This window comes from Protopterus annectens, chromosome 10.part0 (genome assembly GCF_019279795.1).
Source record: "Protopterus annectens isolate FY-2018-M chromosome 10.part0, PAN1.0, whole genome shotgun sequence".
NCBI lineage: Eukaryota > Metazoa > Chordata > Ceratodontiformes > Protopteridae > Protopterus > Protopterus annectens.
In genome coordinates, this window is record NC_056744.1 from 871,292,135 (window position 1) to 871,318,076 (window position 25,942).

Consider the following 25,942-nt stretch of genomic DNA (forward strand, 5'->3'; position numbering starts at 1 on the left):
CAGGAAATTTAGTGAGTGAAATAAAATATTTAATATCTCTTGTATAACTATAGCTAGTCTCCCTGTTGTCACTATCAGCTTGTCAAAGTAATTGACTGTTTAAAAACTGGCTTATTATTCAGTGTTGCAAACAAAAAAAGTGGCTCTCAGCAATTTATTAGAACTTGTCATAGCTGAAACCATGAATGTAGTTATTTGCAAGAAACCTCTGATGTAAATTAGAGTAAAGAAGTAAACATTTAGAGTTGTACAATAAATACACCACAGCAAATGTTTGAATACAGAGGATCTGTGCTGTAATAATTAATCATATATATATATATATATATATATATATATATATATATATATATATATATATATATAAAAAGAAAGAAACAACTAACTAATGTCCGCCCATCCAGGCAGCCTTCCACAGCTCTGGGTTCCCCAGAAACTACCTGCCAAGGAAGAACAGATATCTTCTCCTCCTACCTTCAGACCTCTGCCCTACTGTGCTTTGCTTTCTTTCTTATTTATTCACTTTTGTGAAGAAGGAAACATAACCATCAAAAAGTGTGCCAGTAGCTGTAGCCCTGGACCTGCACAACAGTAATATAGTTTCCAAAAGCAGCATTCCACATCTCAACAAAAATGACTGGTAGAAGGCATGGAAAAAGGGACACAAAGAACTTGTAACTCAAGGGCTTTACAGAATAGTTAAAAAGGAGCCGGAGAGGTGGAGCTTGCACTGCAACAGTGATTCATGTATTTGAACACCTACTGCTATAATGAGAGTTCACACATCTCTACAATGTTTACCACAGGGATCACTACTACACTATCTCTCATTACAGATGGGAAGAGTACTAAAGAAGCGACAGCCCTTACTACAGGCATAAGGATTGGGAGGTAGGAATGCAGCAGCAAATCCAACTCTACTTCTATAACAGCTGTCCAATTTACAGTGCTAAGAAAAAGTGTAGAACAAAATCCAAAAGACTGTTTCACAGTAACTCTGATATAATGCATTCTCACAAAAGGTTGTAACAGTGGTTCACAGAATCATAGGAGGTTACTAGGCTAATGGCTCTAGGCCCTTACAAGCTTAGCCAAGAGTTTATCCCCAAAAAAGAAACCTCAGTCAGCACCTGTCACCCCTGTCAATGAGGGACAAAGGTGAAACACCTGGGACAAATTTGTGGTTTCCCATCCACTCATTAAGCTGCGCTTGAAGAGGATCAGTATGGTACTCTGCTTGACATGTATGGGAAGTCTATTCCAGAAATGGGGCAGCCTCTGGGAGACAAATCTGTCTGTCCAGCAAGTTTTATTGATGTTGCATATTAGATTTAGGCCTATCGAGCGGGTAATGCACGAGGAGTTAGATTTATATGGATGGACTCCTAGATAAGGATGCATCCCTAGTAGGGCAGGGTCCGATAGTGCCTTGTAAACGAGACATAGATCACCTCTGAGCAGTCTGTATGATACCGAGTAGAATGACAGTGATTTGAGCCTGTCTGCATAGGACAGGTGTTGGAGGCCATGGATTCTCTTTGTGAGGTATTTCTGTGGCCTTTCCAGTTGGTGAAGGTGTTTGGAGAGGTATATACCAAATGGGGCATTATACTCAATTATAGGTCTAATGAGGGAGGAGCACAGAGAGGTAAATAACCTCCTTTTTTCCTGGATGCAATCCCTTTACTTATGAGATGAACCAAGTAAAAGGCTTTTCTGACCACTGCCGCCATATGATGATCGAATATGAGATTGTTGTCATCCTGAGTACCCAGGTCTCTCACCACAGGTTGTGTGCTTAGGGGGTTCTGTTGATGTGGTAATCAGTAGAGGCCGTGTTTTTTGCCGAATGGTATGATAAAACTTTTTTTGCACTTAACTTAAGGCCATGTCTTTGGCACCAGTTATTTGTAGTTGTGAGACCCTCCTCTTGCAGTATGTTAACATCATTTGGGGTGTCAATGACAGCACCCAACTTACAGTCATCCACAAACTTGGTCAGCCACAGGCCCTTTTTGTCTTTGCCTGGACCTCTGAGAAGTAGATGCCAAACAGCAGGGGTCTCAGGACGGATCCCTGGGGAACACCACTAGTGACAGGTCTGTTGTCGGAGGTGGTGGCACCTATTTTGACCTTGTGGGTCCTATCTGTGAGCCAATTGGCCACTCATCTGATGAGACAGGGATTAACACCAAGTTGTGTTAGTTTATCGATGATGCCCGAGTGGGGGATTGTGTCAAAGGCCTTAGCCAGAGCAAGGTAAGCTGTATGTACTGACTTTCCCCTCATCCAGGGCCTTGGTGACAATCTCAAAGAAGTCAACTAGGTTCAACAGGCAAGATCTGCCCTGACGAATCCGAATTGGGTGGGGTCAAGTGCTTGAAGATTGCCTATGTCCTTGTTTATGAGATCCATAATAATATGATCCATGGCTTTACAGATCAGACTTGTCAAGGTAATGGGGTGATAGTTTCCCAGGTCAATAGTGGCACTACCTTTGTGCAAGGGGATGACAATGGCAGTTCTCCACTCTGCTGGAATGGAGCCTGTAATTAGGTTGCGGTTGAATAGAGTGCTCAACGGCAAAGCTAGTTCTTGCTGGAGATTGTGCAGAATACAGCCTGGGATACTATCAGGTCCCATGAAAGCTGTGTTCTTTGCCTTGGATAGAGTTTTTAATACTTTATCTACAGAGATGTGAGGTGTGGGACTAGTATCGGGGATCTCAACTGGGCCTTTGGCGGGCGATAAGGGGGGTGAAGTTTGCACTGAACCTATCAGCTAGCAGGTTGGCTAAGTCAGCATGATCAGTGTAAGTGGTACCATTAAGTACCAATTCGGAACAAACTTGGGCTTTGCCATGGAGGTTCCTAACATAACTGAAGAAGGACTTGTGGTTTCCCTTTGTTTCAGAGGCTAGTTTCAACTCATAATTGGCTTTGGAGGTTTTCACTAGTGATCTAATTTTTTGCTTGTGGAGGTAGAGGAGGGAGTTTTTCCGATTTGCAGTTTGTTCCTTTTTATCCTTGGACAACAGTAAAGGATGTCCATCAGGCAGGTTTTAGTTCTGTTAGGTATGGCTGAGTCCATGCAGTTGTACAGGTGCTTGTATACTGCACTGGCATACTGTTCAGCATAGTTGTCTGCATCCTCTGAGGGGGGCAGTGGTGTGAAGATGTTGATACCCTCACTTAGGAGGCTGTAGTCAGCTTTTGAGAAGTATTTTAGCCTGGTTACGGCTGGGGAGGGGTTGGATGAGATATAAACTTCAAATGAGACAGACCGATGATCTAATCTCACCAGGGAAGAACAAACTATGGGAGTGGTGCAGCGGTCACCCATGTTGGTGAGAACCAAGTCCAGTATGTTATCTGCACAGTAAGCATCATCCAATCTTCTTGTGAACTTCTCCCCCTTAAATTCTATCTCCAGCCTGTGTTGTAAAGTTTCTATCTCTCTGCTCAGCTGTTCTTCCTCCGTGTTCATGGGTCCTGTTACCCGCTGCTCAGTAGCTACGGAGAAGAATCCTAACATAGTCCGGAGAAGAATCCTAACGTAGAGAGAAAAGGACAACAACCAAAAGACGTTGCAACAGGAACGCCAGTGATACAAACATATGAGTCGCACTGAGAAAAGTGGTTCGTCACTTATCTCGGGGAACGGAGGTAACACAGCGAGTCAGAACAGTGAAGTAATGCCTATATCGGAACCGTCGAAGGCAGCTAATAGTGCCAGAGAGTGAAATCTGGGGGCGAGACCGAAAACACAGGTAATAACAGTGAATGTTTTTTAGCTCAATTACCAGCCCCAGTCAAGAAGAAGGGAGAATGTAGGCATTCTCACAGCGAAGGGAGAGGAGCCAAGAAGAAGAGAACCATCAATTGACTGGTGATGATATTGTTTACAATTTATCTGATCATATACTCACTGATGATGAGTTATATATACTAAACAAAGGTATGACTTTTGTTCCCAGCAGGGAAAGTAGTTTTAATAAAATAATCATGGACTTGATGTTTTTTGCTAGAAATATTATGTTGAGACAGATATATGGTAAGAGTCAACCACAGCAACAGGTACTGAGACAACCCAGTAGTTTTATACCACCTTTTAACTCTACATTGCAAATATTTCTTAAAAGTTGTGAAAATGATGTACTGGCATACTTAAGGAAGACAAGAACAAAAAATTTTACAACTTAACGCTGTCACAGAGACAGGCCTTAAACAATTTGCAAAAGAACACGGGTTTGATGATAAAGCAAGCTGACAAGGGAGGAGGGGTGATAATTATGAACAAGGGCAATTATTATGAAAAATTGGGACAATTGTTGTCCGGTAGTGACACTTACACTCCAATCTCTCCACTGTCTGTACACCATATAGAGAAAGAGGCAAAGGATAGTCTGAAGTCATTTAAGGAAATAGGGCTAATTCGCAAAGATTTATTTAATTTTCTATGGATTGAGTATCCGATTATTCCCATATTTAAAGCCCTGCCTAAGATACATAAGGACTTAAGAAATCCGCCTCTCAGACCTATAGTGTCAGGAAGGGGGTGGGTCACTACAAACATCTCTATATGGCTAGAATATACTTTAAGGCCATGGATAGGGAAAGTAGATGAAATATTGAAGGATACTAGTCATTTCTTAACCACCCTGGGAGATTTTGAGCAGAAAGAAGAGCAGAAAGAAGTAAGAAGGGAGTATGTCATGGTAACATTGGATGTTAACAACCTTTTCACGGTGATCAGAAATTAATATGGAGTGGGGGCAGTATGTACATTGTTAAGGAGTTTAGGAGCAATAGAAGACAGAATATTAAATTTAATAGCTCAAATGCTAGAATTGGTGTTGAAAAATAATGTTTTCCTTTGCTCAAATCAAGTATATAAACAAACACAGGGGGTAGCCATGGGCACCCCCTGTGCAAATACCTATGCCAATTTAGTTCTCTCCTTTTGGGAAAGACAATTTGTGTTAGATGAAAGAAATGTGTGGAGAAGTAAAATTTCTACATGCCTCCTTTTGCATTTTATCTTACGGAGAACCTCCTCAGTGAGATGGTCTGGGGAGGTATTCAAAGAGGGGAATTTCCTGTAGGGATGCTGTCTGGATGCTAGTTGGTACCGGCTGTCCTTGAGGAATAGGAGCAATGGGATCAGAGCTCAGACCTGCAGGAGGAACAGGCATAGGATTCAAGGAGAAGAGAGAGAGAGAGAGATCAGATCTCTTGGATGAGAGAAGGCCCTCTCCACCATCTCAAAAGCAGACAGACCGGAAGAAGCTGTAGCCAGTCACACAGCATCAGAAACCTCTGAAGCAGCCAAGTGTCAACCCTGTCCTGGTCCATGCCTTGAGGAGGGAATTGGGCTTCAGCTGTTTACCTCCAAAGCTCCGAGGGACAAGGACAGCTCCAACAACATTGGAGTAGACCCTGACCCCCCTGAATTCAATGCTGACGCTATGGGCTCAGGGACCTATCCTGATTCGAAGGAATAAGTACAGAACTAGTTAGGGAAACTGTCGGAGTCGAAGATCTGGCTGTTTTTGGATATGATGTTGACTCTCTCGGGGCTCTCAGATCCAAGGGCTCCGAAACCATAGCATGGATTGGATAAGGAGAAATGACTATATGGGAAATGGAGGGAAGGCTCACAGATCCAATGAGAGATGAAGCCGGAATAACCCCCATCTGGATCTGAGCTCTGAAGACCTTCCTCATCTTCCTATACATGTCGGCCTCGGAAAGACTTCTGGAGGATCTCAGAAAAGAGGTAATGGATTGTTGCCTCGATTCTCTCTTCTGAGTACTTTGAACAAAGGGGGAATGAAGCCGAGGGGATACCAGATCAACTGAGAACCTGGGTCAGTGGGTTCATTGAGACTTAGGTACAGAAGTTGGATCCAAGGTCTTAGGATCAGAAATCTGTTTGGGAGACTTCACCAAAATGAGACTGATCCTATGATTTAGGATCTGATGGTTTCTTTTTAGGATCCGAAGAGGTCAGATCTGAAGTTCTTCAGATCTTCTTTGGGAGCTCTGAAGAAGCCACAAAGGAAGAATAGGCTTTTGGAGATGGAGTAGAAGATCTGTTTCTAGACTCTGAAGAAGCCTTAAGGTGTTTACTGGGGGTATGAACCCCTGAAGCACAAGAGGAAGATGGAGGCAGCAGTATTTTCAGAACAAGTTTGTTTCTCCTATCCGTAATTGCTCTCTAATTGAATGCAACACAGAGCAATTAGTGGAAAGATGTACCACAGCTAGACAATAAACACACCCTGTGTGCAACAGGATTTGGAATTTTGTGCCCACCGGAAGTGCATTTATTAATGCCAATCGGTTTCTCAGCCATGATTAATATAAACAGAAAAGTTGAAGATAAATATACCAGTAAGTTTTTTTTTTTTACAAAAGAAAGTTAGCAAAAAGGGGTTATCAACTATGGTAGGAAAGATACCCTTAAACAGGTTAGGAAGAGCAGATCAAGAAAGGAAGACTGTTACCAACAATGGTACACCCAAGACTACCAATAAGGTAGAAAAAGAAGACCTAACAGGAGAAACGCCCGATAATCTAAAACAGCAGGAGGAGGACAGTAAAAAAGTTATAGGAAAAGGTCAAATAAAGTAGAAAAAACTATTCACAACAGCTCCTGAGAGATGATCAGTGTTTGAATGAGATGTTGGCAAACAAGATCTGTGGTATTGTGGGTAGAGGGAGATGGAGGAACTTGAGAGTTGAATCCATAAGTCTGTGATGTGTGGCCGAGTCAGATCCATAAACCATATGTTGAGGAAGAATGAAAAAAACATCAGTTCAAGATAAAATGGCAAAAGATCTGCTAACAAAATTATGACCTGTAAAAGCAGAACAATAGCTTCTAGTTCTGCATGTTTTTATTTTTCTTTTGTTTTCTTAATGTATTGAAATCGCCATATTCACTGCCTCATAAAAGTAGGCTTGATAGATCCATTTAGATAAAATGTTAGCATAAATAACAGAGACAATACTTAAAAAGATCTGAACTCAGTACTGCCTCCAACCCAATAGCAGGCTAAAGTGCACTTAATAAAATCTTTGGATAGCCTACTTATTAACAACCACAACAAAAGAAGATTTACAAAAGCAGAATATGTAATTCAGTAATCTATGCTACACACATGAAATATAATTTGTCAATGTCTATGCAGAAAAAGTTAACTTAAATGTAGACAGCTAATATATTGTCAAATTGGCATAGCTTCTAGGAAATTAAGCATCTATGAAAGCTTCTAGGGAATATAGTGTGGACCAGATTAGATGACTGTCATGTAAAAAAGGTAGAACTATTGTAAATTCATGTTTTTTTAAAAGGAAATAGGGGATGGAGTATTCATTTCCCATTGGCTAGTACCTTAATGAAACCTTCTCACTCACTGACCCACATGCCAATCAGGCACATTTTTTTTCCCATCTAATGGAATTCATCTGTTCTCTCCAATCACGAAAGTCATATTTTCTTGGCAATTATAACAAATTCCCCTCCCTTTCTTCTTGTTGCAAAACTGTATATATTTGAACTACTCACAAATGCTTGTTAACATACGTTGTACTGGATCTAAGTAGACTAACCAATGTGCTTATCTGAATAATGCTCCTTTGAGAAACATTATTAGAAAAGAAACAGTCTTTGAAATTTGATTTTTTTTATTTTTGTTATAACTAGTTAGTGTGCCTAACAAGGTACTTAATACCATCAAGGAGCACAAACACTTTCAGAGCCCTTCTCTGCTCTCAAGCTAAATCATTTTAGATTTCTCCACCTGCAGCATTTGCTATCCAACCTGAGAAGAAATCCTTCTAAGTCTACTCGAGGTATAAAAATACTTATGCAAACACTTACATGCAAAAAAAATCCTAAACCTTCTAGACTCTTGCATACATGATAGCATTACAGAGTTATTACCATTGTTCCTTTATAAACTGCCTTTTTCATTCTCTTTTCTAAATCTTTCCTAACCTCCTCCATCTTTCGAATTATCATGGAATATTTCATACACCCTACTAATGATCCCTTTTTTAACAGCAGTTTCTTTTCTAGACTCAAGTAATCATTTTCAGTTTTTTTTTTCACAGACAGCAACTTTTTTTTTCTCCCAAAAGCCTCCCACAAAGAAATAAATGTTGCCCAGCTGGACCTGTCCAGTTATCTAGCTAAATAAATACGACGGATAAAGAAATATGAGGCATCCAATGATGATATGCCCACTAAACTAGCTAACACTGATTTGAACAAAGGCATATTAATCTAAAGCTCTATGCTCTATGCCAGTGATGGTGAAGCTATGACACGTGTGTCAAAGGTGACATACCCCGACATTTTTGGTGACACACCAGTGTTCACCAACACCCAAGTAACCAAAGAAACTGAATGAACAAAAATACAAGAAATATGTGACCCTGCACTTATCTATTAAAACTCATCAACAAAAAAGTCATTAATTGATGTTAATCAAATCAAATTCAATGTGTTCCATACTTTTTTCAGTTCAATTCAAAATTACTACTAAAAGTATTTTTTGGTGCACTATTTTAAGACCAATTATCAGTGCACATATAGTTTTCCCTATTGTACGTCACTGATTTTTCTTTTACAATATATAGCAGCACAGATGATTGGACTTTATTTTTTTAAATAAATGCATATGTAAAGAATTGTTTCTCTTTTGTTTGGGGGGGGGGTGATACCAGCAGAGTTACGATGGGCAGTTTCCAAATTTTTTTACACACCAAGCCCAAAAGGTTCGCCATCACTGCTCTATGCTCTTTTTGGTAATCTTGCAATGATCAATTTTTTGTGGATGTCTATGGCCTCCTGGTCTGCAGTTACGTCTTCCATTTCAAATTAATTAGTCCATTTTGATGTATAGCTGTTTTCTCCAGTGAAGAAATCTAAGATTCCAAATCTGACATCTTGCAGTTAAAAAGCATCCAGATTAAGATTTAATGAGAACTACTACACCTAGGTAATGAGCACTTCATTACTAACTGTACAGTTTTGACTGTGTTTATCTTCTGAGAACGTTTTACATCAGTGCCACTGTTCTCACAGATTCAGATTCTTTAGCCTGTTTGAACAGGGACAGCAGTTTAAGCACAGCACGTTCCACCTTGGTGGTTGCCAGAGCAAGATGCAGTTTTCCAAAATCAAAGTACAAACATATTATACTTTTACCAGTTAAAGCAGAGCTGGATCAAGGTCAAATGGGGCCCTAGGCAGAATACTAGATTAGGGCCCCCGGAACAGCCCCTCCTGTGGCAACCCCCTACTCCCCCAAAGCAGCCCCCTCCCCAACCATTACGGTGTTTAACTACTTGGCTATTTGTCCCCAGTATTCATAAACACTGTTTAAACCTGTCAACGTGCATACTGCTTTCTTATTTACTTCTACAATGATTAGAGATATTGAAGTATTATAGCACAAACACTGATAGCCATTTGGTAAACAAACAATACATTCTCACATTGAAAAGGCATTAAAACGCACATTCAAAGAAAATGCATCTGGCCAGTGGAGGATTAAGTTTACCTTTCGACTGTTTTCAAATCATACGCTCCTTGCGCACATTTGTAGGGCCATGCACATATGTGTTCTTTGATTCACTTTCCTGTTTGTATTAAGTTCAATTATTTCTATACAGTACCACTTGTTAGAATGTGTTTTAAATTTGTAGTTTTGAACATTCTTTCAGTAAGCAATGAAACAAAATGTGTGAACCAACAGAGACAAAACTACCAATTTCAGAAAATTTCAACCATAATAGACCACTCAGACATCTGTCATTACAATCCACCAATATGAGTCAATAAGCACAATCTCCGCAGAAGTAAAAGTTATCTGAATAATTCCACATTAAAGGGAGCTGTAAGTAATGAAGAAGTTGCTACTAGCAAACACATTTACATTTCAGTGTTTCATCTAAAAATTCAGCACCTGCTTCCCTTGAAGAATTAAACTGCTGATATTACATTAAAAATGGTAAGCTGGTAATATTGCAATAGGGAATGACTGACAAACCAAGTTCATAGTTAATAGGCATCTCATACAAAAGAGGGCACACTCAGGAGTGCACAGCCCCCAGCCCCCCTTAAAATGCACCAAATAATCAGCAGTCAAAAGGGCACTGCAATACCAGTACTCCATCTGCATGGTGTGGGAGTAGAAACCACAGCCTTCTGCACCAAAGGCAATTATGCTACTAACACTGCTTTCAAATTCTACAGTGCAAACAGTGACTACCATTTGCTAAACAAAACAGTCTTAGCATGAGCAACAGTAAACTTCTCTTCCCTCGAAACTCACAATTCCTTGAAAATGCACTGAAATTCAAACTCACAATTCTATCTACACAGTCTGGTAGTTGGTGTAGAGGATTCAGGTTCTTGTCTCCAACAAAGCTTACAATTCCTTCAACAGTTTGGTAGAGTAGAGAATTTGGACTCTTGTCTCCAATGAAGCTCACAATTCCCTCTGCAGTCTGGTAGTTGGTATAGAGGATTCAGGCTCTTGTCTCCTCTAACCAGGTTTCAGGGTCAAGCCTGATCAAGTTAATTGACTAATCTGCCCACCCCCCCAACTAGGGCATTGCATATCATACCTCCATACCTCTCAAACTCTTAGCACAAACTCTACGGACCCTGGTAATTACCGCCCCATAAGCTTAACAAGTCTAGCCTGCAAAGCTATGGAGAGGATCATAATGGAGCTCATAAACAAAGATATAGGGGACTTGCAGACATTGGACCCGACCCAGTTTGGCTTCGTCAAGGGAAGATCATGCCTTTTGAACTTGGTCGACTTCTTCGAAACAGTCACCAAGGCCATTGATGAGGGAAAGGCAGTCCATACAGCCTACCTTGACCTTGCAAAGGCTTTCGACACAATACCCCACTCGGGTACTGTAGAAAAACTTACCAGCTTAAATGTAAACCCATATGTCACAAGATGGGTTGCAAACTGGCTTAAGGACAGAACCCACAGGGTTAGAGTTGCTGGTGCTATGTCAGACTCCAAGTCGGTCACAAGTTGTGTCCCACAGGGCTCGGTCCTTGGCCCCCTATTGTTCGGCATCTACTTCTCAGAAGTACAGGCCAACATGGGGACTTTATGACAAAGTTTGCAGACGACTGCAAACTGGGCGCCATAGTGGAAAGTGCATCGGACATGGATATCCTTCAGAAGGGACTCACGGAAACAGATAGCTGGTGCCAGAGCCATGGCCTGAAGTTAAACGCCAAAAAATGTATAGTCATACCCTTCGGGAAAAACAAGGTAACCCCAAGCTACCATATAGGTGGCAATCCATTAAGCACAGAAGAGGTTATCAGGGACCTGGGGACCCAGGTTGACAGTGGCCTTTCTTTTAACATTCACGTTGCTAAAGTGGTTAGAAAGACCTTCTACATTGCCCACCTGATCATGAAGGGATTCACATCCAGATCTAGTGAGGTCATTGTTCCCCTGTACTCTTCACTTATCAGACCAATGATCGAGTACAATGCCCCATTCGGGATGTATCTCACCCGACATCTGCAGCAATTGGAGAGACCCCAAAAATTCCTCACCAAAAGGATAAAGGGACTCCAAAATCTGCCATATGCTGCCAGATTGAAGAAACGCCAGCTCTATTCAGTCGCATACCGTCTGCTCAGAGGTGACATGTGCCTGACATACAAGTCCATGTCCAACCCGGAATTAATGGACATGCTCCACCTCAAAAAATCCAAATCCACCAAAACCACTAGAGCAAGCAACTTAAACCTTAGCACGGATATAAATAGGACATGCTGGAGGGATAGATTTATCACTCAGAGACTCCCTATGCTGTGGAATAAAATCCCGGTCCATGTGAGGCAGAGCACCTCACTGGCTCTGTTCAAGAGAAATCTTGACCGGTGGATGGGAGATCGTAGGTTTACCCCGGGAATCATCTCTGTGTCACTGCTGGACAGAGGCAGAACAAACTAATGGGCACAGTATTTTTTCATATAAGGGGTGGCGTAAGCCACAATAATTTGGGCTAGGCTTATAAATGCCTTAGGGCAGATAGCCTAGTATAAACCTGTGAACCTATGAACCTATAAGAAATCTGGACAAAGTCTAAAATAATGGGGGGGGGGGACAAAGGCCCAAAAATAGGGAAAGATTTTAAATACTGCTCTTATAGACTTAGAAAGTTGCTAGAATAACAGGATTTGCATTAACATGCATCTTCTGAAGGATATGAAGTCAAACGCATATGTCATTATTTAGTGACTTCAACCTTCTGTGAATTGCCAGAAAACCACAAATTTTATGAGGAACAGGCCAATAATATGAGCCAAAAATCTGGATAGTTGAGGTACACATACCTCTCAACCACTAAGTGCAAGAAATCTAGACAAAGCTTGAAATAAAGGGGATCCAGTGTCTATCTGCCTGGGATGACATGCTTGACAAGCCACTCTGCTTCGCAAGGGACGGCTTGCACCTGTCACCCCTGGGATTCCGGATATTGGCTAAGGCTCTTGCCACCCCCATAGTGCCTTTTTTAGGCAAGGCTCAAATTCTAAACCTACCACCCTAGAAAACAAAAATGGGAAGAAACTGAGGGTAATGCTGCTCAATGCCAGAAGTCTAAATCTCAAAATGCACGCACTCGAGGCCCTTCTCAGTATGGAGAACATCGATGTCTGTGCTGTAACTGAAACCTGGTTCAAGGCTCCTGAGAGCACCCGGCACTATTAGGTTTTACCTCATATCATGCGTTCCGGCCCCAAAACCCCAACCACACCACAAAAGGAGGGGTGTATCCATATTCATAAAGGATACCCACACCTCCAGGTTGGTGGCAACGCATCTAAGCTTCGGAAACCATCCAGGTGCAACTAACCATAGGCAAAACTGCTCTACAAATTGTAGCATGCTACAGGCCACCCTCTCAAACTCAGGAACCCCACACAGCCTTCCTGAAGACACTGGAGGGTATAAATGTATCTCCAAACACCATCATATTGGTTGACTTCAACTACCCGAATATAGACTGGGAACATTACTCAAGCCCTAACTTTCTAGCCCAACGGTTCCTGGAGTTCATAAATTCAAATGCCATGGAACAGCTAGTCACTGTTCCCACGAGAGGAGAAAATATACTAGATCTCATTATCACAAACATGGGGACAAAATGCTCCACACCGGAAGTATATCCCTCATTGGTGAGATCTGATCATAAACTAATCTCACTGGAAATCCACATCCCGCCCCCACCCCAAACAAAAAGACCACAGTGAAGAACTTCTCTAAAGCAAACTTCACACTACTCAAGACTGGTGTGGTATCCTTCAAGGCCCCTGAGCCAGTGGAAACCACAACCCAAGCTGTGGAAGCCCTTACAAATGCCTTCTATGAACACCTCCAGGACTGCATGGATCAGGCAATCCCAAATAAAACCAAGACTCTTTCCACAAAGGGCAAACGTCCAGTCTGGTGGACCCCAGCCATTAACAAACTTTACAATAAGAGGAGAAAGCTATTACATGATAGAACAAAATCCATAAAATGGAAGTCACCCCTGATCATTATTAGTAAAAAATACGAGCACTCATAAAATCAACTAAGGCCAATTTTGAGAGAAAAATTGCCATGGATTCAAGGGACAATCATAAGGCCTTTTTCAGCTATGTTAGGAACCTGGGTGGAAACTCCCAGATATGCTCAGAATTAGTCCAAAATGATACAAAAATCACTGAACCCACAGACATTGCCAACATACTGGCAGACAGGTTCAGTGCAAACTTCACCCCCCCCTTCCCCCCTAAAGGAGAGATAACTATCCCAGCGGAGTGTAGCCTCCCAGACATCTCAAATGCACAGGTGAAAGCTGCTCTCTAAAGCTAAAAACACAGCATCAATGGGACCGGATGGTGTCCCCGGCTGTGTGCTACACGAGCTAAATGAGGAATTAAACCCGCACATAAGGCAGCTGTTTAATCTCAGCCTTACCACAGGATACGTGCCCAAGGAGTGGCGTACGGCAACTGTGGTCCCACTCCACAAAGGTGGTGCCTCTATGGACCCTGGTAATTACCGCCCATAAGCTTAACAAGTCTAGTCTGCAAAGCTATGGAGAGGATCATAATGGAGCTCATAAACAAAGATATAGGGGACTTGCAGACATTGGACCCGACCCAGTTTGGCTTCATCAAGGGAAGATCATGCCTTTTGAACTTGGTCGACTTCTTCGAAACAGTCACCAAGGCCATTGATGAGGGAAAGGCAGTCCATACAGCCTACCTTGACCTTGCAAAGGCTTTCGACACAATACCCCACTCGGGTATTGTAGAAAAACTTACCAGCTTAAATGTAAACCCATATGTCACAAGATGGGTTGCAATCTGGCTTAAGGACAGAACCCACAGGGTTAGAGTTGCTGGCGCTATGTCAGACTCCAAGCCGGTCACAAGTGGTGTCCCACAGGGCTCGGTCCTTGGCCCCTATTGTTCGGCATCTACTTCTCAGAAGTACAGGCCAACATGGGAGGACTTTGGCTGACAAAGTTTGCAGACGACTGCAAACTGGGCGCCATAGTGGAAAGTGCATCGGACATGGATATCCTTCAGAAGGGACTCACGGAAACAGATAGCTGGTGCCAGAGCCATGGCCTGAAGTTAAACGCCAAAAAATGTATAGTCATACCCTTCGGGAAAAACAAGGTAACCCCAAGCTACTATATAGGTGGCAATCCACTAAGCACAGAAGAGGTTATCAGGGACCTGGGGACCCAGGTTGACAGTGGCCTTTCTTTTGACACTCACGTTGCTAAAGTGGTTAGAAAGACCTTCTACATTGCCCACCTGATCATGAAGGGATTCACATCCAGATCTAGCGAGGTCATTGTTCCCCTGTACTCTTCACTTATCAGACCAATGATGGAGTACAATGCCCCATTCGGGATGTATCTCACCCAACATCTGCAGCAATTGGAGAGACCCCAAAAGTTCCTCACCAAAACGATAAAGGGACTCCAAAATCTGTCATATGCTGCCAGATTGAAGAAACTCCAGCTCTATTCAGTCGCATACCGTCTGCTCAGAGGTGACATGTGCCTGACATACAAGGCCATGTCCAACCTGGAATTAATGGACATGCTCCACCTCAAAAAATCCAAATCCACCAAAACCACTAGAGCAAGTGACTTAAACCTTAGCATGGATATAAATAGGACGTGCTGGAGGGATAGATTTATCACTCAGAGACTCCCTATGCTGTGGAATAAAATCCCGGTCCATGTGAGGCAGAGCACCTCACTGGCTCTGTTCAAGAGAAATCTTGACCTGTGGATGGGAGATCGTAGGTTTACCCCGTGAATCATCTCTGTGTCACTGCTGGACAGAGGCACAACAAACTAATGGGCACAGTATTTTTTCATATAAGGGGTGGCGTAAGCCACAAAAATTTGGGCTAGGCTTATAAATGCCTTAGGGCAGATAGCCTAGTATAAACCTATGAACCTATATAATGGCACAAAATAGGGATAGATTTTAAATACTGCTCTTTTTAACTTGGTTGCTAGAATAACAGGATTTGTGTTAGCGTGCATTTTCTGAAGGATATGAAGTCAAACTCATACATATATCATTAATCAGTGACTTCAATCCTCTGTGAATCGTCAGAAAACCACACATTTTATGATAAACAGACCAAATCTATGAGGTTAAATCTAGACAGCTGAGAGGTACTTTAAAAACATCCACACACACATACGTACATACACACACACACACACACACACACACACACATACATACACACACACACACACACACACACCTTCTCTCTCTCTCACACATACACACACACACACTATCACACACACAAACAGAACAGCTACTTTAAATTACATACACAAACACACTTTCTCATACAGAAACAAAAAAGCTAGTTTAAATTACATACACTCACACATACATACATGCATACACACTATCTCTCATTCAGAAACAAATGGAACCACTAGTTTAAAACACACACACATACATACACTTACCTTAACTTCTCTCTTACCTGAACGGCTATTTTAAATTCCGTGTGCAAGTGTGTAATGACTTAACTTCCATGGTGGCGTGTGTGCTATGTATGCATGGTCCTCCTCAAAGGAGAAGAAGCTGCCACTGCTGTGTTAAGAATTATTATGTGAGCGTTCGACAGACATGCGTTGAATGGGCATGCCTTCGTTGAAGGGTAGGTGTCGGGCTGGCAACTCGACACCATAACAACCAACTGCCAATCATTAGCAGACCGGAGTTCCGCTGTGGCGACCCCTAACTGGGAAAAGCTGATAGACAAACAACAACATTATTTTTTTAATTAATTGCTATTTAAGCCTCCTGGCCAGAGTGGGCCCCCCAGCCACAGCATGCTATGAGATTGCCTATGTTGCCTAGTGATGGATACTGCTCTGAGTTAATGCAATGGTAGTATTTTTGAAATATCTACTGAACAACTGAGGAAATAATAAAACACAGACTAATCAAATAAAACAACAGGGAGATGTCAGAGGGTAAATTACTACAAATGCTCATGTAAAAGACCTCACATGATCTGAGCAACTGATGATTTTGCAGCCCTTTCAAATATTACAAGCACTAAAGTTTTCTTCATTAAATGTCTAGATATGATTATTGAGATAAGTCTTATATGGTTACTAGTTCTTTTTTCTTCATTATTTTTTTTTTAGAAGTGTATAGGTATGTATAATGATTCTATGTAACTGTTGGAAGCATTCATGTACATATTGTAAGTAGTTGGTAGTACTGTATTAGTTGTTTGGAAAAAATAAAATAAAGAATTATTATTGAAAAAAAAAAATGTCTAGATATGAAATATAGACAGCTTCCAGAGGTGAGTGAAATTACTGAAAACGTAAACCATGAACAGTGGATAAACTCAGCTAATTGCTTCATAACTAGAAATGTCAATGAAAACCACCATCCAAAGAAAACATCCACATAACCAGTACTGATTCAAAACACCTTAAACTGTCATAAAAAAAAAAAACAAACAAAAAAAACAAACCAACTACTCTGCCCTACTGGTGCATAGAGATTATTCATAACTACTATGCCAACTACATTAGCAAGACAAGCAACCTGGGTGCCACATGTCCAGCTTAAGTTCATGGATGAAAAATGAACAACAGTAAGCCAGCTCTCCTCTTTTGGTGAGAAAGTCAGTGATTTTACATTACTAAGTAGTCCCCATGATGGAAGTGAGTAGGATTACACCAGTCAGGCACAAAGAAAGAATAATGCTGACAGATGTCTACAGCAGGACTCATAAATGGATATATGTCTGTCTAGTCAAAAATTACTTCACTGCATATCATTATTTTTTAGTGTTTTACTGCATGGCAGGGCATAAAAAAACTCCAACTCATACAATGATGGCATCATGGACCTGTCACCTAGCTATGTCCACGATAATGAAATGAATGGGCAGCAATAAGATATATAATGATGACTAGGGCTGACAAAAGAGGCATCATCGTCTATGGCCAAAAAATATATATATAAAAGACAAACTGTATTGTAACAACGGTAATGGCAAGGTCCGAATAACTGAAAAAGTGCCAGGCTCAATTTGAAGTACATCAGATAAAGTGAACCATTTCTATAGTACTTTAAAAATATAAATGCATTCTCAATATCATGAAGTAAACACTATAAAATCACATGATACATTCATGCTCATGGGAGTACAGTGCTTATGTTAAAAGACCTCTGAAACTTGAATAAAACTGTACTGAAGAACTGCTTTTAGGCAACCGTCTCGAGTTATCATGGGGAGAAGACTGAGCATTGAAAGTTCAAAGTAAGCCTCGCTTGTGTAATATCAGCATGTCCTAAGCAGACACCAAGTATGTATGGAAAAGTAATGTATAAAAAGTGGCATAACCAGCGATAAAAAAAAAAAAAAAAATCCATTCCCAATGACTGGTGGTTGTGGAGAAAATATAATGGAAACTATTGGCAGATCAATATTACTTTAAATAATTTAGAAAACAAAGCTGTTGCTGTACTAAGTGAATGATGTGAAACCCAGTCTTGATACAGAAGAAAACACATCGCAAAACAGATGTACCTTGAGAATTCAGTGGTGGACAAACAACTATCCAAAAAGATCAAATTACAAAAGTAAGAAAATATGTTTGGAATACAAGAGTGTAAATAACACTACAAGACATTAAATTTTTACACTCAGCATATAATAATACAAAACAGAAAAACATTCTTCATATCTGGATTTATACTGTTGTGCTACAAAGACAACATTTGATGTGAATGCAATTTTTTTTCTTCTGTACTTTTTAACTATGGAGCCTTGAGGAAAAGCAAGGTTGGAAAATCAAATACTGTAAACAATAAATGTCAAAAAAATGTGCAGTGAACACAATGAAACTAGAAAAGCTTGCACAATATCATATAAATTTACCCTGTGCTTTACCAATGGGAATGACAAGTAAATCTAAAAACAAAAAAAGCACAGATGCCTTAGCTAAAGGGATGGAAGGGGCAGACAGAATTCTTCAAAACTACTATTTCACACAGCACAGTAATTTAATACAACAGTACAACACACAACAGCTACTTTTTGAAACACTCATCTTCACATTAGTATTACTAAGGGGTTCATCCTTATCTTTCAACATTTAGTTTCCACACAAAAGCAATGATGTATGCAATGTAAATTCTTACTGCTTACCTTCAATGCTAAATCAATTTGATTCTTGATGTTTTGGATAATATACCCTTGTAAACCAGCATGACTACATGTCTTTAACAAGCACCTAAGATGCAAAAAAAAGCTATGAAATTAATCAATACAAGAAAAAAATACACTTCAATCACAAACAATGTTCATGCTTCTGCGGTTTACAAAAGCAAGGGTGAAGCAGTGGCACATCTAACAATATACATCACTGTGCTGTCCTTCAGATGAGATATTAAACTGAGGCCCCATCTACCTAAGTTCATGGCTTAAGTGGATGTAAAAGATCCCATGGCACTTATCGAAAAGAGTAAAGGGAAGTTTCACAGTGCTCCTGCCAAATTAACCCAAGTTATTATGAATACCAGCTTGTGCCTCTCGTGAAAGGAGGCCATTGGCCTACTGGAACTAACCCTGTCAACAAAGTGTAAATAAATAAATAAATGTTTCTTTTGGAAATCCATTTCTTTTCTTTCCCATTATTAAACATTTTTATAGGTTCATAGGTGATTACTAGGCTAATGGCACAACAGCCTTTACAAGCTTAGCCAATAATATCCAGGATATGGCAATATTATATCTTAATTCCCCAGATATGGAATGGGGGAGTATCAAGGTAGTGGATCTTTGGGTGATGGAGCCCCGAGTCATTTTACAGACTGCCTCTGTCCATAAGGACATGGGCAGTACCCCAGGAGTGAATTTATGGTGCCCCATCCATTTATCCAAATTTGTTTTGAAGAGAGTGAGGGACGGGTTTTGTTTTACAAAGACGGGAAGTTTATTCCACAGACAAAGTAGCCTTTGGGATATGAATATGCCCCTCCAGTAAGTTCTGTTAACAGTCACAAATAAGGTTCAGTTCCATGGAACATGTAACCCTCGTATAATTTTTCTTGCAAATATGTAACACTTTCATCAAGGCTGGAACAGAGAATGCTTTGTAGTTCAGGCATAAGTCATCTCTCCATAAACAATATGAGACAGAGTAAAAGGATAGGGCCTTTAGTTGGTTCACATAAGACGTGTCTTACATTTTGAATGTTTTTAGTGAGAAACCTCTGGGGCCTCTCCAACTCATGTAAGTGCCTGGTTAGATACATGCAGAAGGACGCACTGTACTCGATTACGGGCCTGATGAGGGCTGAGTAGAATGGCACTATGTCTTCCTTTGACCTTGATGCCATGGCTATAACTATAAGCTGAGCTAAACAGAAAGATTTCCTCACTATCATAGCTACCTGGTGGTCAAAGTTTAGGTTACTATCAATCTAAGTTCCTAGATCCCTCACCGCTGGATCTACTTTTACGGGTGTGTTATCAATAATATAATTTGATTTAACGAAAGGTATGATTATGCATTTTTAGCATTCAGTCTCAGACCACGGTTTTGGCACCAGCCATTTGTCATTTTTAAAATTGTTTGTAGGATGTCAACATCATATGGTCCCAGCTTACAGCTGTTGGTGAACTTGGTGAGCCACAGGCCCCCAATATTGGCCTTCACTTCAGAGAAGTACTCCCCAAACAGGAAGGGTCCCAATACTGAGCCCTGTGGAATACCACTAGTAACATTTTGGCTAACAAACACCTACACAGCTGTCACCTTATCTATTATGTTTTCTTTTAAATGAAAACATTTTATTACACCTGTGATGCCCGTGCACTGGCTCAGTAATCATAGAGCCTTAATTCTCACCACTAGCACCGGTGAGGGGTGTCCACATTGAGACGATAACAAGTACACACATAGTAAAGTATAATTTCCCTTTAGAGCACACAAAGATCACAGTCAGTCTGGGGCTGGTTTCTCCCTTTCTCTCCAGATCCCAAATAAGACTCCCCCACTGGCACAGCCAAAGGGTTCAGATCTCAGCCAAGTGGTCAAGCCAAAACCTCCAGCACCCTCACTGTCCAACCAGTGCTTCGTGTCTCTGCCTAAGTAGCTGACACACACACTTTGAGATATGATTTATATACAAACATACAGACACTCCTGGGCAAGGCTGGCACAGGTTCACTAGCTATATATACCCCCTTCTGCCCAGACTATAATGTAGTTTTGACTGCCAACAACCACCCTTATCAGCTACTATAAAGGCCCTTACCAAAGGGTGTCCAATTCTACTGTGCAATGTTATTATTATCCAATTGGTAAGTGTGACTGACACTTGAAGGCTATTTAGGAGTGGCATGTACAGTATCACCAAATACATGCAAGTACTCTAGGAGCTTAAATTATCTCTACATAAAACAGCCACAGTTAAAAGATTTAAAAATATTTAATAATAAATAATAAAAACACAAGACAATACCCATTAATTCAACACAGTGACAATAGAGAGTTCAGAAATCACATGAAATACTTCAAAACAACATTGTAGGATAACAGTAAAAAAGTTCCAAAGTAGAATAGCCTGACATAATACAGAAAACAGACTAATCTTGTTATTTCTATCTACCTCTAAGAGAAATACTAAGTTCTAAATCCTACTTACAGAGCAAAGAAAGTGCTGGTAAGCTGATGTGTTCAGGTTAAACACAAATACAAAAATGCCAAATCTTTCTCTCTGAGAAAGTCTTAAATTGATAATACACATTACCGCTGAGTCATTTCAGATTACATCATTCTTGAGACTTCTGCTTAAGTCTCCCAGGCTCATAGAACTTGAAATTTAACATTTCTTTGTAATCTGCACCTGCCAGGAAGCCACAACAATAAAAGACACTTTACATGTGAAACCTAGTAATTACCTCTGTCTTAGGACAATAGAAAGAATTTCCTAGCCTAGACATCCTGTCTCTGAGCTTGAGATCACACACAGTCATAAAATGCTTTACTTATCAGCTTTCTTCCAGCAGGGTGCACTGTGGTTAAATTTTTGAAGCTTAGCACATAACACAGTTTTCTTACATCTATGAAACCAGCCTGTGGATCATATTAATATTTACAAAATTCCATCTGGCTGGGCTGGCAGCTCCTCAGTTTTTCACCCCCCCCCCCGAGAACTCAAGCTAGTTTTTCAAGTATCCCTTGAGAAACTTTGCTTCAGAGGGTTGAGTCTATTTGGGTATACCTTACCCCTTTTCCCTGTCTTGAGAGGCCATCTGTGTTGGCATTGCTAATCCCACTGCGGTGCTGCACTGACATATCATATGCCTTGCAACCCTAGGCTCCATATTAGCAATGGGTCTATATCAGAAGCGCGAACTTTCAAAAGGTCGAGTCTCATACGGCAGACACCATATGAGCGAACTTTTGAAAACTTACAAGTTTCAATAGAGATCTCCATAGGGAATATTTCCCTTTACTTCACTGTAGTGTGATCTCGGAGTTAGTATATTTAAGTAGTGGGGGGTGCAGGGGGGCTTGCCCCCCTGCTCAGAGCATTCAGGTAGGTTTTTTGTTTTTGTTTATTTTTATTATATGTTCGACGTTTTAAAACTTTGCTCATATGGTGTTGATCATATGAGCGTCCAAGTTTTAAGACTTCAAGCATATAATAAGGACCCCTTAGCAACTTGGTATTTTGCTGGCTGGCTCTATGTAACCATGTTAGGGGGTTTATGATGTGTAACTACAGTGAATTTCCTTCCATATAGATAAGGCAGAAATTTCTGCAGTGCCTACACTATCCCTAGATATTCCTTTTCTACAGCTGCATAGCATTCCTCCCTGGGTTGGAGCCTACAACTGAGACAAACCACTGGGTGCTCTTCTCCCTCTGAAGAAATCTGGCTAAGTACAACCTCCACCCCATGGTTCAAAGCATCCATCTGCACAACAAATTCTTTGCTGTACTCTGGACTGACTAACTCAGAGGGTCCTCACAACACTTTTTTAAGCTTCTGGAATGCCTGCTCACATGCTGTGTGGTCCACACTACCTTATCTGGCCTGTTTTTCCTTGTCAGGTCTGTGCGGGGAGCAGCTATGGTACTATAATTGGAGACAAACTTTCTGTAGTACCCTGCTGTCCCTAAAAAGGCCCTCAACTGCTTTTTGGTAACAGGTGCAGGCCATGCCTGAATGGCTTCCACTTTGGCTGGTTTTGGCCTGATCTTACCACTCCCCACTCTATGTCCCAGGTAAGAGACCTCTGCCATACCCAACTGACATTTGCTGGGCTTAATGGTCAACCCTGCCCTCTGTAGTCTGCCTAGCACCTCCCTGACATGCTGAAGGTGCTCTTGCCAGGAATGGCTGTAGGTGGCAATATCATCTAGGTAAGCAAGGGCAAAATCTCCTGCTTCTGCTAGGATATGAACTACCAGCCTGTGGAAAGTCACTGGGGCATTTTTCATCCCAAAGGGCATATTTGTGAACTCAAACAAGTCAAAAGGAGTCACAAAGGCTGACCTATCTCTAGCATTGGGAGTCAAGGGCACCTGCCAGTAACCCTTGGTAAGATAATCCACCCCAACCAGCTGCTCTAGGACTTCATCTGTCCTAGGCATAGGGTAAGCATTTGATTCTGTGTGACTATTTAATTTCCTGTAGTCCACACAGAACCTGGTGCTGCCATCCTTCTTTGGCACCAGCACCACTGGGGAGGCCCAATGACTGTTGGACTCTTGAATTACCCCTAATTCCAATATTTCCTGTATCTCCTCCCTCAGAGTCTGTTTGACTCTCTCAGGCACCCTATGAGGGGCCTGCCTAATAGGCCTTTGGGGTCCTGTATCCACCTGGTGCTGCACCAGGTGGGTGCACCCTGGTTTCCCAGTGAACATGTTCCCAAACTCTTGTAACTGCTCGGATTTCTCGAACCTGGGTAGGAGGTAGTTGCTGGGACATTGCTACCCTTTCCAATGAGGTGTCAGTCAGAGCCTCACTGAGGAGATCAGTCACCAGATCTCCCTCAGACTCCTCCTGCAATCTACTGCAAATACTCAGCACAAGGGCCTCCCTATCATGGTAAGGTTCCATTATGTTAACATGGTACAATTTTTGCCCCTGCCTCCTGCTTTGCAGTTCTACCATGTAGATAACATCACTGACCATCCTTACTACCCCATAGGGTCCCTTCCCAGGCTGCCTGCAGCTTGTTGTGTCCGACAGGAATGAGAACCATTACCTGCTGCCCTACAGCATACTCTCTAGCTCGAGCATTCCTGTCAAACAAGACCTTTATCTGCTGTTGGGCTTTTCCCAGGTTCTCCTGGGCCAAGCCCATGAGTTCCTTGAGCCTTGTCCTGAGGTTTAGGACATATGCCACAACAGACTCCTTGTGAGATTCACACTCACCCTCACACTCATCACAAATTAAATCTGGATTCCCCCTCACCCTATGCCCATACAACAACTCAAAGGCCAAAAAAACTTTGGATTCCTGGGGTATCTCTCTGTAAGCAAAAAACAGATGGGGCACCCCCTCTTAAACTAGTCTGCAAATGCCTGTAGCATGGACTTCAGTGCAGAGTTTAACCTCTCAACAACACACCATTAGTCTGGGGATGGTAGGGGGTGTTTTTCAGGTGCTTCACCCCACAATACTTCTACAGAAAAGTCAGCAGGTCTGACATGAAATTGACACCTCTGCAGTCAGTATTTATTTTATGAAACCTATCCTGCTGAAAATCACAAAGCATTTGCCACCTTTTCTAACTCAATGGAGGACAAAGCCACTGCCTCAGGGTATCTTGTAGCATAATCTACTACCACTAAGATATACTTTTTCCTTGTGGAACTTGGGGTACTCAGAGGCCTCACAATATCCATAGCTACCCTCTGAAATGGCTCCTCAATCACAGGCAAATGAATCACAGGAGCTTTCACAGTGTCTCCTGCCTTGCCTACCTTTTGTCACTGCTCACAGGTCCTGCAGTACCCTGTTACATCTCTGAAAATTCCAGGCCAATAGAAGTTCTGCATAATACATCTCTTTGTACATTTTATGCCCATATGACCTGCAAAGGGAATATTATGGGCTATGGGTAGACGTACCAGATGGTAGGCACTACCAACTGGTGTATTCTCTCACCCTCTAGCCCTCCCTCAGGGGTCTACTCTCTATACAGTAACCCTTTGCCCCAGTGTACAGATTCTCCCTTCCCTTGAGAATCAGGTACCTCACTAGCTACCTGGCTCAGGCCTTGTAATGTAGGGTCTGACAGCTGAGCCTGTCTCAACTCTCTCTTTGTAACCCTTCCCAGCTCCCCCTCCACAGGACATCTGGTATCCTCTGACAGCGGTGTCTCACTGTCAGCCTGGGTACTACTACTCACCTCTGCCCTTGCAGTCACTATGTCCAAGGGAACAACAATACCAACAAGCAGTTGCGGCTCACCTTCAGTCTCATGCTACAAGGAAGCTCCCTTCCTGAAGTAACCACCTCACCAGTCCTGGCTGCAAGTATGCAGACTGTCTGGGTCTCCCCAGACTACCAGACCCACATGCTTGTTCCAAGCCTGACTGCATGCAACTGCATGAGCACATGGTACTGCATTATCAAAATCATTCCCTATTAGGACATCTGCAGGGAAATCCTCAAACACATCTACTTGCTAGCTTCCTTTTCCACCCCCCCCCCAGTCAAGGCGAACCCTAGCCAAAGGTATTTGGAATGGGGTCCCTCCTAAAGCTCTGACTAAAGAGACTGCCCAGGCAACTAGTGCTCCTCTGTAAACATTGCAGGCTTTACAATGGTTATGTTAGAGCATGTGTCTCTCTTAACAATGGTCTCTTTACCATTCACTGAGACAGGATATAACCTTTTGTGGTAGTTTGGTATCCTTGTTGTCTCAAGAGAACCTATTGTTGGCAATTTGTCACTCCCACTTACTGGTTCTCTCACCTTTTTTTCCCACACCTTGCCTCTATGGACATCTATATGCCACATGGCCCCACTGATTGCATTCAAAACATTTAACCCTAGGTCCTGGATGTGTACCTGGACTAGTGGCTTCCCTGCTACTGGCATATTCTGCTGGGGCAATCTGGGCTGCCCACCATGGGTTCCCTTAGACCCATATGCAGCACTGGGTGTTCCTTTCCTGTGCAGGGATGCCCTGCTTGCTAGGTGTGGTTCTCCCTTCTTACCCACCTCATCTACAGTAGAGCATTGTCTATCAGCTAACCAGATCCTCATGTCCTCAGGCAAACTGCTAAGGGCTTGTTCCCTCACCAGAAGGTCTGCCAGCCCTTCAAAAG

At 41.8% G+C, this 25,942-nt stretch overlaps 1 protein-coding gene across 2 annotated transcripts in view; it reads right to left on the reverse strand.

Moving 5' to 3' along the window:
• Positions 1-25,942, reverse strand: part of GLMN (glomulin, FKBP associated protein) — a gene marked incomplete at its 5' end in the record, with an annotated part of 1,643,959 nt that overhangs the window by 812,536 nt on the left and 805,481 nt on the right. For both annotated transcript variants that reach the window (XM_044085667.1, XM_044085669.1), the window contains 1 exon segment: positions 18,785-18,869. In XM_044085667.1, the coding sequence (XP_043941602.1) occupies positions 18,785-18,869 (85 nt within the window).